At 45.5% G+C, this 16,518-nt stretch overlaps 1 protein-coding gene across 3 annotated transcripts in view; it reads right to left on the minus strand.

Moving 5' to 3' along the window:
• Positions 1-177: 177 nt before the first annotated feature.
• LOC139416954 (tripartite motif containing 101) overlaps positions 178-16,518 on the minus strand; it is a 41,835-nt gene continuing 25,494 nt past the window's right edge. For 2 of the 3 annotated variants that reach the window (XM_071166166.1, XM_071166165.1), the window contains exons 10-11: positions 8,955-9,090; positions 3,671-4,931 (exon numbers count right to left, since the gene is read on the minus strand). In XM_071166166.1, the coding sequence (XP_071022267.1) occupies positions 9,004-9,090 (87 nt within the window). In that variant the 3' untranslated portion in view covers positions 3,671-4,931; positions 8,955-9,003. Of the gene's footprint in view, positions 4,932-8,954; positions 9,091-16,518 lie in introns of all 3 variants that reach the window. The other variant, XM_071166164.1, reaches the window with a different exon arrangement.

A 16,518-nucleotide genomic window follows, 5' to 3' on the forward strand; every position in this document is an offset into this window, starting at 1 on the left:
TATTCAAATGTTTTATTGGTCGCATGCGCATACTTACCGGATGTTATTGCGGGTGTAGCGACATGCTTTTGTTCTGAGCGCCAACAGTGCAGTAATATCTAACAATTTACAACAATACACACAACTCTAAAAGTAAAACAATGGAATTAAGAAATATATAAATATTAGGACCAGAAATTTCAGAGTCCAGAGTATGAATGTTTATATATATATAAACAGTGCCTTCGGAAAGTATTCAGACCCCTTGACTTTTTCCACATTTTGTTACATTACAAACTTATTCTAAAACTGATGAAATTGTTTTTAAACCCTCAACACCCCAATTTATTTATTTTTAATACAGGAATATCACATTTACATAAGTATTCAGACCCTTTACTCAGTACTTTATTGAAGCACTTTGGCAGCGATTACAGCATTGAGTTTTTTAGGGTATGACAATACAAGCTTGACAGACCTGTATTTGGGGAGTTTCTCCCATTCTTCTCTGCAGATCCTCTCAAGCTCTGTCAGGTTGGACAGGGAGTGTTACTGCACAGCTATTTTCAGGTCTCTCCAGAGTTGGTTGATCGGGTTCAAGTCCAGGCTCTAGCTGGGCCACTCAAAGACATTCAGAGACATATCACAAAGCCACTCCTTCGTTGTCTTGGCTGTGCTTAGGGTCATTGTCCTGTTGGAAGGTGAACCTTCTCCCCAGTCTGAGAACCTGCTCCTGAGCACTCAGGATTTCATCAAGGATCTCTCTGTACTTTGCTCCGTTCATCTTTCCCTTGATCCTGACTAGTCTCCCAGTCCCTGCCGCTGAAAAACATCCCCACAGCATGATGCTGCCACCACCATGCTTCACCGTAGGGATGGTGTCAGGTTTCCTCCAGATGTGACACTTAACATTCAAGCAAAAGAGTTCAATCTTGGTTTCATCAAACCAGAGAATCTTGTTTCTCATGGTCTGAGAGTCCTTTAGGTGCCTTTTGGCAAACTCCAAGCAGGCTGTCATGTGCCTTTTACTGAGGAGTGGCTTCCGTCTGGCCATTCTACCATAAAGGTCTGCTTGGTGGAGTGCTGCAGAGATGGTTGTCCTTCTAGCTCCACAGAGGAACTCTAAAGCTCTGTCAGAGTGACCATCAGGTTCTTGGTCACCTCCCTGACCAAGGCCCTTCTCCCCCGATTGCTCAGTTTGGCTGGGCGGCCAGCTCTAGGATGAGTCTTGGTGGTTCCAAACTTCTTCCATTTAAGAATGATGGAGGCCACTGGGATCTTGGGGACCTTCAATGCTGGAGAAATGTTTTGGTACCCTTCCCCAGATCTGTGCCTCGACACAATCCTGTCTCGGAGCTCTACGGACAATTCCTTCGACCTCATGGCTTGGTTTTTGCTCTGACATGTACTGCCAACTGTGGGACCTTATATAGACAGGTGTGTGCCTTTCCAAATCATGTCCAATCGATTGAATTTACCACAGGTGGACTCCAATCAAGTTGTAGAAACATCTCAAGGATGATCAATGGAAACAGGATGCACCTGAATACACCTCAATTTCGAGTCTCATAGTAAAGGGTCTGAATACTTATGTGAATAAGTTATTTCTGATTTTTATTGTTAATAAATGTGCAAACATTTCTAAAAACCTGTTTTCACTTTGTCATTATGGGGTATTGTGATGTCATTATGGGGTATTGTGATGTCATATGGGGTATTGTGACGTCATTATGGGGTATTGTGATGTCATTATGGGGTATTGTGATGTCATTATGGGGTATTGTGATGTCATTATGGGGTATTGTGTGTAGATTGAGCAGGGAAAAAGTATTCAATCCATTTTAGAATAAAGCTGTAATATAACAAAATGTGGAAAAAGTGAAGGGGTCTGAATACTCTCCGAATGTAAGTATTCACAACCCTGAGTCAATGAGTCAATACTTTGCAGAAGCGACTTTGGCAGCGATTACAGCTGTGAGTCTTTCTGGGTAAATCTCTAAGAGTGATTACAGCTGTGAGTCTTTCTGGGTAAGTCTCTAAGAGCTTTCTACATCTGGATTTTGCAACATTTTCCCATTATTCTTTTCAAAATTCTTCAAGCTCTGTCAAATTGGTTCTTGATCATTGATAGTATTCAGGTCTTGCCATAGATTTTCAAGTAGATTTAATTTAGTGTGGGAGAAGTGGAAAAATTGTTATCGATCAATAATGGCAAACCGCATTGACAATTTAGATTGAAAGCTACTGAGGTTGGTAGCTGACTCTGTAGCCACTCCTATCTGTCATATTTTTTAATCTGAACCTGAGGAAAGTTTTTGTCCTCAGGCCTGGAGGGAAGCCAAAGTAATTACACTACCCAAGAGTGGTAAAGCTCTTCGCAAACTGTTGGAAAACAAATGCACTGCTATTCCTCTGTAAACAAATTAACAACAGATTTTCAGCTTGCTGATAGAGAAGGGCACTCAACATGCACTGCGCTAACACATATGACTGATGATTGGTTGAAATAAATTGATAAGAACTTTGTGGGAGCTGTACTGTTACATTTCAGTGCATCCTTTGATATTATTGACCATGACTTGTTGTTGAAAAAACGTATGTTATGGCTTTTCAACCTCCGCCATAATGTGGATTCTGAGCTATCTATCTAATAGAACACGGAGGGTTTTCTTTAATGGAAGCTTCTCTAATGTCAAACATGTAAAGAGAGTGGTGTACCGCAGGGCAGCTCTCTAGGCCCTCTACTCTTTTCTAATGTCAAACATGTAGAGAGTGGTGTACCGCAGGGCAGCTCTCAAGGCCCTCTACTCTTTTCACCAATGACCTGCCACTGGCATTTAACAAAGTATGTGTGTCCATGCATGCTGATGATTCAATCATATACACCTCAGTAACCACAGCTAATGAAGTCACTGAAACTCTTAACAAAGACTTGCAGTTTGTTTTCGGAATGGGTGGTTTTAGACTTCAGCAGAATCTGGTAGTGAATGGTGTGGCTGTTGAACAAGTTGAGACTAAAATTACTTGCCGTTACCTTAGATTGTAAGCTGTCATGGTCAAACAAATATAGATTCAATGGTTGTAAAGATGGGGAGAGGTATATCTGTAATAAAGAGATGCTCTGATTTTTTGACACCACACTCCAAAAAGCAAGTTCTGCAGGCTCTAGTTTTATCTCATCTTGATTATTGTCCAGTCGTGGGCTGCAAGGAAAGACCTAGTTAAGCTGCAACTGGCCCAGAACGTCTTGATCTTCATTGTAATCAGAGGCCAGTCCTCAACAATTACAAGCATACCCATAACATAATGCAGCAACCAATATGCTTGAAAATATGGAGAGTGGTACTCATAACGCGTGGTATTCAGGACAAAAAGTGAATTGCTTTGTCACAATTTTTACAGTGTTACTTTAGTGCCTTGTTTCAAACAGGATGTATGTTTTGGAATATTTTGACTGACCTTTTCACTCTGTTAATTTGGTTAGTATTGTGGAGTAACTACAATGTTGTTGATCCATTCTCAGTTTTCTCCTGTCACAGCCATTACACTCTAACGGTTTATTGTCACCATTGGCCTCATGGTGAAATCCCTGAGTGGTTTCCTTCCTCTCTGGCAACTGAGTATCTTTGTAGTGGCTGGGTGTATTGATACACCCTCTAAAGTATAATTAATAACTTAATTACACTCAAAGGAATATTCAATGTCCACTTTTTATTTTATTTTGTACCCATCTACCAATAAGTGTTCTGCTTTGCCAGGCATTGGAAAACCTCCCTGGTCTTTGTGGTTGAATCTGTGTTTTGAAATTCACTGTTCGACTGAGGGACCTTACAGATATTTGTATGTGTGGGGGTACAGAGACGAGATAGTCATTAAAAAAATCACATTAAACACTATTGTTGCACACAGTGCAATGCAACTTTCCATGCAACTTATTATGTGACTTGTTAAGCGAACGTGTTCTCCAGAACTTGTACTCTTGAATTTAGGCTTGCCATAACAAAAGGGGTTGAATACTTATCCACTTAAGACATTTCAACTTTTCATTTTTAATTCATTTGTAAAAATGTCTAGAAACACAATTCCACTTTGACATTATGTGGTATTGTGTGTAGGACAGTGACCCCCCCCCCCCCCCAAAAAGAAGCAAATTAATCCATTTAAAATTCAAGCTGTAGCACAACGAAATGTGGAAAAAGTCATGTGAATCATTTCTGTATACAGAGATTAACAAGTAGAGTGAAAATGACAATTTATCATGCATCGATGCAACGCCAGAACAACAAAACTAGATGTGCTAAAGACAATTTCCCAACAGATAACACACACACTGGATAGACCCTTCATGCATCACATGATAATAACAATCAATGAAGAGATATTTAATCAGATCTACCCCAACACATACTGTACATGAGCACAATAACTTACAGTACGTACCAGATTTAAGACCTGCAAAATGGTCGGTGAATATTGAGAATGCTTTTCTCTGTGTGCCTGGGAAAACACGTTCAGCTCTCGGCTCTTGACGTTAAAAATAATTTAATAAGAAGAATTTGACATCATTGACATTTCAACCATCTTGGCCTTGTCCTGTCTGGCCTGTCCCCTCAGTAGCCATGATGGTTCAGACAGGCCCTCTGTAACCATGATGGTTCAGACAGGCCCTCTGTAACCATGATGGTTCAGACAGGCCCTCGGCAGTCATGATGGATCAAACAGGCCCTCTGTAGCCACGATGGTTCAGACAGACTCTCGGCAGCCATGATGATTCAGACAGACCCTCGGTGGAACAGACAATCTCTTCTTCATTTCTTCTTCTTAGAGAGAGTGTTGAGCCAGGAGGAAGAGAAGCTGAGACGAGGGGTCTCATTGGAGGAAGGCGAGGAGGGGGAGGAGTGGGAGGAGGGACCACCTGCCTGTGGTATGGGGTTCTCTGACCAAGGCTCAATCTGGACAGAGAAAGGAGATGGACAGATGCCTTCAAATGCAAGGTACTACAAATAAGGAAGCCTCATCTGTTTAGGCCAATAAGCTACTGATAAGGTCACGTAGGCTATTCAAGAGAGCACACCAAGAATGCATTATATGGAGACACAGAGAGATGCTTACATGTAATCGTTCAAGTTTTTTTGGAAAAACTTGTCAATAATCAACTGACTGGCTTTCTTGATGTCTATGGTATTCTCTCTGGTATGCAATCTGGTTTCCACTCAGGTTATGGATGTGTCACTGCAACCTTAAAGGTCCTCAATGATGTCACAATTTCCCTTGATTCTAAGCAATATTGTGCAGCTATTTTTATTGACTTGGCCGAAGCTTTTGATACGGTAGACCATTCCATTCTTGTGGGCCGGCTAAGGAGTATTGGTTTCTCTGAGAGGTCTTTGGTCTGGTTTGCAAACTACCTCTCTCAAAGAGTGCAGTGAATAAAGTCAGAAAATCTGTTGTCTCAGCCACTGCCTGTCACCAAGGGAGCAACCCCAAGGCTCGATCCTAGGCCCCACGCTCTTCTCAATTTACATCAACAACATAGCTCAGGCAGTAGGAAGCTCTCTCCTCCATGTATATGCAGACGATACAGTCTCATGCTCAGCTGGCCTTTCCCCGGATTTTGTATTAAATGCTCTACAACAAAGCTTTCTTAGTGTCCACAAGCTTTCTCTTGACCCTCAACCTTGTTCTGAACACCTCCAAAAACAAAGGTAATGTGGTTTGGTAAGAACAATGCCCCTCCCCCCACAGGTGTGATTACTACCTCTGAGGGTTTAGAGCTTGAGGTAGTCACCTCATACAAGTACTTGGGAGTATGGCTAGACGGTACACTGTCCTTCTCTCAGCACATATCAAAGCTGCAGGCTAAGTTAAATCTAGACTTGGTTTCCTCTATCGTAAATCGCTCCTCTTTCACCCCAGCTGCCAAACTAACCCTGATTCAGATGACCCTCCTACCCAGGCTAGATTATGGAGACGTAATTTATAGATCGGCAGGTATGGGTGCTCTCGAGCGGCTTGATATTCTTTACCATTCGGCCATTAGATTTGCCACCAAAGCTCCTTATAGGACACATCACTGCACTCTATACTCCTCTGTAAACTGGTCATCTCTTTATCCCCGTCACAAGACCAACTGGTTGATGTTTATTTATAAAACCCTCTTAGGCCTCACTCCCCCCCTATCTGAGATATCTACTGTAGCCCTCATCATCCACATACAACACCTGTTCTGCCAGTCACATTCTGTTAAAGGTCCCCAAAGCACACGCATCTCTTAGTCGCTATACTTTTCAGTTCGCTGTAGCTAGCGACAGAAACGAGCTGCAAAAAAACACTCAAAAAGGGACAGTTTTATCTCAATCTCTTCATTCCAAGACTCAATCATGGACACTTACTGACAGTTGTGGCTGCTCTGTGTGATGCATTGTTGTCTCTTCCTTCTTGCCCTTTGTGCTGTTGTCTGTGCCCAATAATGTTTGTACCATGTTTTGTTGCTACCATGCTGTGTTGCTACCATGCTGTGTTGTCATATGTTACTGCCTTGCTATGTTGTTGTTAGGTCTCTCTTTATGTAGTGTTGTGTTGTCTCTCTTTATGTAGTGTTGTGTTGCCTCTCTTTATGTAGTGTTGTCTCTCTTTATGTAGTGTTGTGGAGTCTCTCTTTATGTAGTGTTGTGTTGTCTCTCTTTATGTAGTGTTGTCTCTCTTTATGTATTGTTGTCTCTCTTTATGTAGTGTTGTGGAGTCTCTCTTTATGTAGTGTAGTGTTGTCTCTCTTTATGTAGTGTTGTCTCTCTTTATGTAGTGTTGTCTCTCTTTATGTAGTGTTGTGGAGTCTCTCTTTATGTAGTGTTGTGTTGTCTCTCTTTATGTAGTGTTGTGGTGTCTCTATGTAGTGTTGTGTTGTCTCTCTTTATGTAGTGTTGTCTCTCTTTATGTAGTGTTGTGGAGTCTCTCTTTATGTAGTGTTGTCTCTCTTTATGTAGTGTTGTGGAGTCTCTCTTTGTGTAGTGTTGTGGTGTCTCTATGTAGTGTTGTGTTGTCTCTCTTTATGTAGTGTTGTCTCTCTTTATGTAGTGTTGTGGAGTCTCTCTTTATGTAGTGTTGTGTTGTCTCTCTTTATGTAGTGTTGTCTCTCTTTATGTAGTGTTGTCTCTCTTTATGTAGTGTTGTCTCTCTTTATGTAGTGTTGTGGAGTCTCTCTTTATGTAGTGTAGTGTTGTCTCTCTTTATATAGTGTTGTCTCTCTTTATGTAGTGTTGTCTCTCTTGTTGTGATGTGTGTTTTGTCCTATATTTATTTATTTATTTATTTATTTAAATCCCAGGCCTCCGTCCCCGCAGGAGGCCTTTTGTCTTTTGGTAGGGCCGTCATTGTAAATAAGAAGTTGTTCTTAACGGACTTGGCCTCGTTAAATGAAGGTTACATAAAATAAATAAATAGTGTCGATAACAAAGAAAGTTAATCATGACGTCAAACCAATTTTATGCAGCAAGGAGCGTCATGATTCAATAGACGAGCATAAGTGATTGCACATTTTTTTTTGTGAGAGCACAAGACAGTCCTGACCACAAGCTTCCAGATAACAGAAGAGGGTTGGGGACTTGGACCATATGGGAACCATATATAACAGAAGAGGGTTGGGGACTTGGACCATATGGGAACCATATATAACAGAAGAGGGTTGGGGACTTGGACCATAAGGGAACCATAGATAATAGAAGAGGGTTTGGGACATGGACCATATGGGAACCATAGTTACGAGATAGCGGCAGCAACTCAACTGTGAAGACATACTAGACCAGAATGCACCATTATATAACCTGGACCATAAGGGAACCATAGATAACAAAAGAGGGTTGGGAACTTGGACCACATGGGAACCATAGTTACGAGATAGCGGCAGCAACTCAACTGTGAAGAGATACTAGACCAGAACGCACCATTATATCATGTTTTATTTTATTTTGTGCGATTAGGTTTTGAGTGGGATTCTTCTCACAAAACAACATTACACAAATATGGTCCCCCATTACATTCCTACCAGCGCCAGCAGCCACCCACCAGACTGACTGCCTGTCATGCCACTCTATAGCCACAAGGTGGCAGCATTAGTAGTGCTGTTGGGGGGGCTAAAATGTGCGTCAACGCTCTGCTCCCATCCCTCCTCTCCCGTTCCTGTGGTCCCGACCGAAGGGGTTAGACCCTAGAAGAGGAGGGGAGGTAACAGAGATGTATAACCATGTGGAGGGAGTATCATGAAACTTCTCTCTCGCTGAAAGACCCGCTGTTTTGCTTTGTGTTGCTTTTTGTTTCCTCAGTCAGATGGTAACCAAGACAACAGAAAACAAAACAAATCTGACGACGTCATCAAAATACATCGGATCGACATTGCAAGTGGTCACAACCTCTACTACAAGCCTTGCTGCAGCAAAAACACCTCTCGTCTTAGAAAGACAAACCATGATTGCCATCTGCAGGTAGAAACATCTAGTTCAGATTGCAAGTCAAACAGCCACTAAAAACATCCGTTTGTAGATTACAAAACGATGATTCCAAGCGGGTAATTGTTAAGGATTGCCTGTCAATCGTTTCTCAGTTCCATGCTAAACAGTCAATATTCGCAGATACAACTCCTGGACCAATTGTATTTCTTTCTTTCCCAGAAGAAATACCCATCGCCAACATCCCCAAACATCCCCGAACATCCCCAAACATCCCCGAACATCCCCAAACATCCCCGAACATCCCCAAACATCCCCAAACATCCCCGAACATCCCCGAACATCCCAGGGACATGATGTGATGGTAGATATTCATACAGTGTCCTAGAATAGGAGTGCTGATCTAGGATCAGGTCCAGATAATGAGATCATCTTATTCATTATTATCCAAAATACCAAAACTGATCCCAGGTAAGCACCTCCTAATCTGAATACCCTGCCTAGTCGCCCCTCCGTGCTACACCAGACCAGTACCTTAGTATTATCAACCGGGTTGTAGTGTGAATCCTGCTGCTGTTCTCTGCTATATAAAAGCAAGGCTCTTGATGTGGGCCCACACAGTCTGGAGCATGATCACCAGAGCCAGGATGAAGAAGAAGAGCGTGACAGCCTATAGGGAGAGAGAGATGGATGGAGAGATGGAAATTATGAAAGAAAAGGGTAGAAAATGATACAAAATTGAGGAAAAAGACTTGACAATGACAGAAGGGCAGTGGGGTTGGAAGCACCATTCACAACACAGGGGCCATTCACAACACAGGGGGCCATTCACAACACAGGGGCCATTCACAACACGGGGGCCATTCACAACACAGGGGGCCATTCACAACACAGAGGGCCAATCACAACACGGGGGACCATTCACAACACAGGGGACCATTCACAACACAGGGGGCCATTCACAACACAGGGGGCCATTCACAACACGGGGGCCATTCACAACACGGGGGCCATTCACAACACGGGGGGCCATTCACAACACGGGCCATTCACAACACGGGGGGCCATTCACAACACGGGGGCCATTCACAACACGGGGGGCCATTCACAACACGGGGGGCCATTCACAACACGGGGGGCCATTCACAACACGGGGGACCATTCACAACACAGGGACCATTCACAACACAGGGACCATTCACAACACAGGGACCATTCACAACACAGGGACCATTCACAACACAGGGACCATTCACAACACAGGGACTATTCACAACACGGGGTCAAAGCTATCAGAAACCCTCCATAAGTAATACAGGTGACCGAGTGGAGGCAGTGACGGCCATGTTGACTGGAGGACTGACTGGGTGAGGAACAGGAGGAGGAGGAAGAGGTGGATGTGGAGCTGGTGGTTTGTGATTGGTTATCATGGTTGAGTTGGTGTGGAGGTGGGGGCCATACCCCCCTGGTTGCAGCTCTCTCCCCCAGCCCAACCAAGGACACAAACCCATGGGCGTCCCCCTCCATGAAGCCTCCCAATACCTGCCTGCTCTGGACAGGGCTGGTACACATCCACAGAGGTCTGGGTTGGGGCAAGATAGGGGGATACTGGGGTGGTTGAGCCTGGGGTTGGAGTAAAGCCTGGGGATGGAGTAAAGCCTGGGGTTGGAGTAAAGCCTGGGGTTGGAGTAAAGCCTGGTGTTGGAGTAAAGCCTGGTGTTGGAGTAGAGGCTGGGGCTGAGATTGGAGTAGAGACTGGGGTTGGAGTAGAGGCTGGGGTTGGAGTAGAGGCTGGGACAGGGGTTGGAGTAGAGGCTGGGGTTGGAGTAGAGAATGGGGCAGGGGTTGGAGTAGAGGCTGGGGTTGGAGTAAAGCCTGGGGTTGGAGTAGAGACTGGGGCTGGAGTAGAGGCTGGGGTTGTAGTAGAGGATGGGGCTGGGGTTGGAGTAGATACTGGGTTTGGAGTACAGGGGAGGTTGGAGTAGAGACTGGGGTTAGAGTAGAGACTGAGCCTGGGGTTGGAGTTGGAGTAGAGGCTGGGGTTGGAGTAGAGACTGGGGCAGGGGTTGGAGTAGAGTCTGAGGTTGGAGTAGAGTCTGGGGTTGGAGTAGAGGCTGGGGCTCCCTAGCTAGAGGGAAGATGCTCCTTCTCCCAGCCCCAGGTACTTCAAGTGCCTCTCAGGACCAACCCTCTTTAGGGCTAACCACTGTCCAGCCATGGTTGTACCAGCTGGGGTAGAGTCTCGTGTCTCACTGGCCTCAGCCTGCTGGTCCTGGAGCTCCATGTCACCTCGTGTTCCTCCTGCCACAGCTCTGGCTTTGAATCTGGGTGATTCTTGTGTACGGGCTCCTATTCCCCATGTAGTGCACTACAACCAAGAACCCGTCTCTGACCAACAGTAGTGCACTAAATAACGGAATAGGCCTGGGTGCAATTTGGGACACAACTGGGACATTTATAACAAGACAGTCTGTTGTCTGTGGGGACACCCTGACTCTTCACTCTGTTGTCTGTGGGGACACCCTGACTCTTCACTCTGTTGTCTATCTGGACACTGTGACTCTTTACTCTGTTGTCTATCTGGACACTGTGACTCTTTACTCTGTTGTCTGTGGGGACACCATGACTCTTTACTCTGTTGTCTATCTGGACACTGTGACTCTTTACTCTGTTGTCTGTGGGGACACCCTGACTCTTTACTCTGTTGTCTGTGGGGACACCCTGACTCTTCACTCTGTTGTCTATCTGGACACTGTGACTCTTTACTCTGTTGTCTATCTGGACACTGTGACTCTTTACTCTGTTGTCTGTGGGGACACCCTGACTCTTTACTCTGTTGTCTGTGGGGACACCCTGACTCTTTACTCTGTTGTCTGTGGGGACACCCTGACTCTTTACTCTGTTGTCTGTGGGGACACCATGACTCTTTACTCTGTTGTCTGTGGGGACACCCTGACTCTTTACTCTGTTGTCTGTGGGGACACCATGACTCTTTACTCTGTTGTCTGTGGGGACACCCTGACTCTTTACTCTGTTGTCTGTGGGGACACCATGACTCTTTACTCTGTTGTCTGTGGGGACACCCTGACTCTTTACTCTGTTGTCTGTGGGGACACCATGACTCTTTACTCTGTTGTCTGTGGGGACATACTGACTCTTTACTCTGTTGTCTGTGGGGACACCATGACTCTTTACTCTGTTGTCTGTGGGGACATACTGACTCTTTACTCTGTTGTCTGTGGGGACACCATGACTCTTTACTCTGTTGTCTGTGGGGACACCCTGACTCTTTACTCTGTTGTCTGTGGGGACACCATGACTCTTTACTCTGTTGTCTGTGGGGACATACTGACTCTTTACTCTGTTGTCTATCTGGACACTGACTCTTTACTCTGTTGTCTGTCTGGACCCTGACTCTTTACTCTGTTGTCTATCTGGACACTGACTCTTTACTCTGTTGTCTATCTGGACACTGACTCTTTACTCTGTTGTCTATCTGGACACTGACTCTTTACTCTGTTGTCTATCTGGACACTGACTCTTTACTCTGTTGTCTATCTGGACACTGACTCTTTACTCTGTTGTCTATCTGGACACTGACTCTTTACTCTGTTGTCTATCTGGACACTGACTCTTTACTCTGTTGTCTATCTGGACACTGACTCTTTACTCTGTTGTCTATCTGGACACTGACTCTTCACTCTGTTGTCTGTGGGGACACCATGACTCTTTACTCTGTTGTCTATCTGGACACCATGACTCTTTACTCTGTTGTCTGTGGGGACACCCTGACTCTTTACTCTGTTGTCTGTCTGGACACTGTGACTCTTTACTCTGTTGTCTATCTGGACACCATGACTCTTTACTCTGTTGTCTGTGGGGACACCCTGACTCTTTACTCTGTTGTCTGTGGGGACACCCTGACTCTTTACTCTGTTGTCTGTCTGGACACTGTGACTCTTTACTCTGTTGTCTATCTGGACACTGTGACTCTTTACTCTGTTGTCTGTGGGGACACCCTGACTCTTTACTCTGTTGTCTGTGGGGACACACTGACTCTTTACTCTGTTGTCTGTGGGGACACCCTGACTCTTTACTCTGTTGTCTGTGGGGACACCATGACTCTTTACTCTGTTGTCTGTGGGGACACCCTGACTCTTTACTCTGTTGTCTGTGGGGACACCCTGACTCTTCACTCTGTTGTCTGTGGGGACATACTGACTCTTTACTCTGTTGTCTGTGGGGACACACTGACTCTTTACTCTGTTGTCTATCTGGACACTGTGACTTTTTACTCTGTTGTCTGTGGGGACACTGACTCTTTACTATGTTGTCTGTGGGGACACTGTGACTCTTTACTCTGTTGTCTGTGTGGACACCCTGACTCTTTACTCTGTTGTCTGTGGGGACACCCTGACTCTTTACTCTGTTGTCTGTGGGGACACCATGACTCTTTACTCTGTTGTCTGTGGGGACACCCTGACTCTTTACTCTGTTGTCTGTGGGGACACCCTGACTCTTTACTCTGTTGTCTGTGGGGACACCCTGACTCTTTACTCTGTTGTCTGTGGGGACACTGTGACTCTTTACTCTGTTGTCTGTGGGGACACCCTGACTCTTTACTCTGTTGTCTGTGGGGACACCCTGACTCTTTACTCTGTTGTCTGTCTGGACATTGACTCTTTACTCTGTTTTCTATCTGGACACTGACTCTTTACTCTGTTGTCTGTCTGGACATTGACTCTTTACTCTGTTGTCTATCTGGACACTGACTCTTTACTCTGTTGTCTGTCTGGACATTGACTCTTCACTCTGTTGTCTGTGGGGACACCCTGACTCTTTACTCTGTTGTCTGTGGGGACACTGTGACTCTTTACTCTGTTGTCTATCTGGACACTGACTCTTTACTCTGTTGTCTGTGGGGACACTGACTCTTTACTCTGTTGTCTATCTGGACACTGACTCTTTACTCTGTTGTCTGTGGGGACACCCTGACTCTTTACTCTGTTGTCTGTGGGGACACTGTGACTCTTTACTCTGTTGTCTCTCTGGACACTGTGACTCTTTACTCTGTTGTCTGTGGGGACACCCTGACTCTTCACTCTGTTGTCTATCTGGACACTGTGACTCTTTACTCTGTTGTCTGTGTGGACACCCTGACTCTTTACTCTGTTGTCTGTGGGGACACCCTGACTCTTTACTCTGTTGTCTGTGGGGACACCCTGACTCTTTACTCTGTTGTCTGTCTGGACACTGTGACTCTTTACTCTGTTGTCTGTAGGGACACCCTGACTCTTTACTCTGTTGTCTCTCTGGACACCCTGACTCTTTACTCTGTTGTCTGTGGGGACACTGTGACTCTTTACTCTGTTGTCTGTGGGGACACACTGACTCTTTACTCTGTTGTCTCTCTGGACACTGTGCCTCTTTACTCTGTTGTCTGTGGGGACACCCTGACTCTTTACTCTGTTGTCTGTCTGGACACTGTGACTCTTTACTCTGTTGTCTGTAGGGACACCCTGACTCTTTACTCTGTTGTCTCTCTGGACACTGTGACTCTTTACTCTGTTGTCTGTAGGGACACCCTGACTCTTTACTCTGTTGTCTCTCTGGACACTGTGACTCTTTACTCTGTTGTCTGTGGGGACACTGTGACTCTTTACTCTGTTGTCTGTGGGGACACCCTGACTCTTTACTCTGTTGTCTGTGGGGACACACTGACTCTTTACTCTGTTGTCTGTGGGGACACCCTGACTCTTTACTCTGTTGTCTGTGGGGACACTGTGACTCTTTACTCTGTTGTCTATCTGGACACTGTGACTCTTTACTCTGTTGTCTGTGGGGACACCCTGACTCTTTACTCTGTTGTCTGTGGGGACACACTGACTCTTTACTCTGTTGTCTGTGGGGACACCCTGACTCTTTACTCTGTTGTCTGTGGGGACACCATGACTCTTTACTCTGTTGTCTGTGGGGACACCCTGACTCTTTACTCTGTTGTCTGTGGGGACACCCTGACTCTTCACTCTGTTGTCTGTGGGGACATACTGACTCTTTACTCTGTTGTCTGTGGGGACACACTGACTCTTTACTCTGTTGTCTATCTGGACACTGTGACTTTTTACTCTGTTGTCTGTGGGGACACTGACTCTTTACTATGTTGTCTGTGGGGACACTGTGACTCTTTACTCTGTTGTCTGTGGGGACACCCTGACTCTTTACTCTGTTGTCTGTGGGGACACTGTGACTCTTTACTCTGTTGTCTGTGGGGACACCCTGACTCTTTACTCTGTTGTCTGTGGGGACACCCTGACTCTTTACTCTGTTGTCTGTGGGGACACCCTGACTCTTTACTCTGTTGTCTGTGGGGACACCCTGACTCTTTACTCTGTTGTCTGTGGGGACACCCTGACTCTTTACTCTGTTGTCTGTGGGGACACCCTGACTCTTTACTCTGTTGTCTGTCTGGACATTGACTCTTTACTCTGTTGTCTATCTGGACACTGACTCTTTACTCTGTTGTCTGTCTGGACATTGACTCTTTACTCTGTTGTCTATCTGGACACTGACTCTTTACTCTGTTGTCTGTCTGGACATTGACTCTTCACTCTGTTGTCTGTGGGGACACCCTGACTCTTTACTCTGTTGTCTGTGGGGACACTGTGACTCTTTACTCTGTTGTCTATCTGGACACTGACTCTTTACTCTGTTGTCTGTGGGGACACTGACTCTTTACTCTGTTGTCTATCTGGACACTGACTCTTTACTCTGTTGTCTGTGGGGACACCCTGACTCTTTACTCTGTTGTCTGTGGGGACACTGTGACTCTTTACTCTGTTGTCTCTCTGGACACTGTGACTCTTTACTCTGTTGTCTGTGGGGACACCCTGACTCTTCACTCTGTTGTCTATCTGGACACTGTGACTCTTTACTCTGTTGTCTGTGTGGACACCCTGACTCTTTACTCTGTTGTCTGTGGGGACACCCTGACTCTTTACTCTGTTGTCTGTGGGGACACCCTGACTCTTTACTCTGTTGTCTGTCTGGACACTGTGACTCTTTACTCTGTTGTCTGTAGGGACACCCTGACTCTTTACTCTGTTGTCTCTCTGGACACCCTGACTCTTTACTCTGTTGTCTGTGGGGACACTGTGACTCTTTACTCTGTTGTCTGTGGGGACACACTGACTCTTTACTCTGTTGTCTCTCTGGACACTGTGACTCTTTACTCTGTTGTCTGTGGGGACACCCTGACTCTTTACTCTGTTGTCTGTCTGGACACTGTGACTCTTTACTCTGTTGTCTGTAGGGACACCCTGACTCTTTACTCTGTTGTCTCTCTGGACACTGTGACTCTTTACTCTGTTGTCTGTAGGGACACCCTGACTCTTTACTCTGTTGTCTCTCTGGACACTGTGACTCTTTACTCTGTTGTCTGTGGGGACACTGTGACTCTTTACTCTGTTGTCTGTGGGGACACCCTGACTCTTTACTCTGTTGTCTGTGGGGACACACTGACTCTTTACTCTGTTGTCTGTGGGGACACCCTGACTCTTTACTCTGTTGTCTGTGGGGACACTGTGACTCTTTACTCTGTTGTCTGTGGGGACACCCTGACTCTTTACTCTGTTGTCTGTGGGGACACCCTGACTCTTTACTCTGTTGTCTATCTGGACACTGTGACTCTTTACTCTGTTGTCTGTGGGGACACCCTGACTCTTTACTCTGTTGTCTGTGGGGACACCCTGACTCTTTACTCTGTTGTCTGTGGGGACACCCTGACTCTTTACTCTGTTGTCTGTGGGGACACCCTGACTCTTTACTCTGTTGTCTGTCTGGACACCATGACTCTTTACTCTGTTGTCTGTGGGGACACCCTGACTCTTTACTCTGTTGTCTATGGGGACACCCTGACTCTTTACTCTGTTGTCTGTGGGGACACCCTGACTCTTTACTCTGTTGTCTGTGGGGACACCCTGACTCTTTACTCTGTTGTCTGTGGGGACACCCTGACTCTTTACTCTGTTGTCTGTGGGGACACCATGACTCTTTACTCTGTTGTCTGTGGGGACACACTGACTCTTTACTCTGTTGTCTC

The sequence above is a fragment of the Oncorhynchus clarkii genome, chromosome 9 (genome assembly GCF_045791955.1).
Source record: "Oncorhynchus clarkii lewisi isolate Uvic-CL-2024 chromosome 9, UVic_Ocla_1.0, whole genome shotgun sequence".
Classification (NCBI taxonomy): Eukaryota; Metazoa; Chordata; class Actinopteri; order Salmoniformes; family Salmonidae; genus Oncorhynchus; species Oncorhynchus clarkii.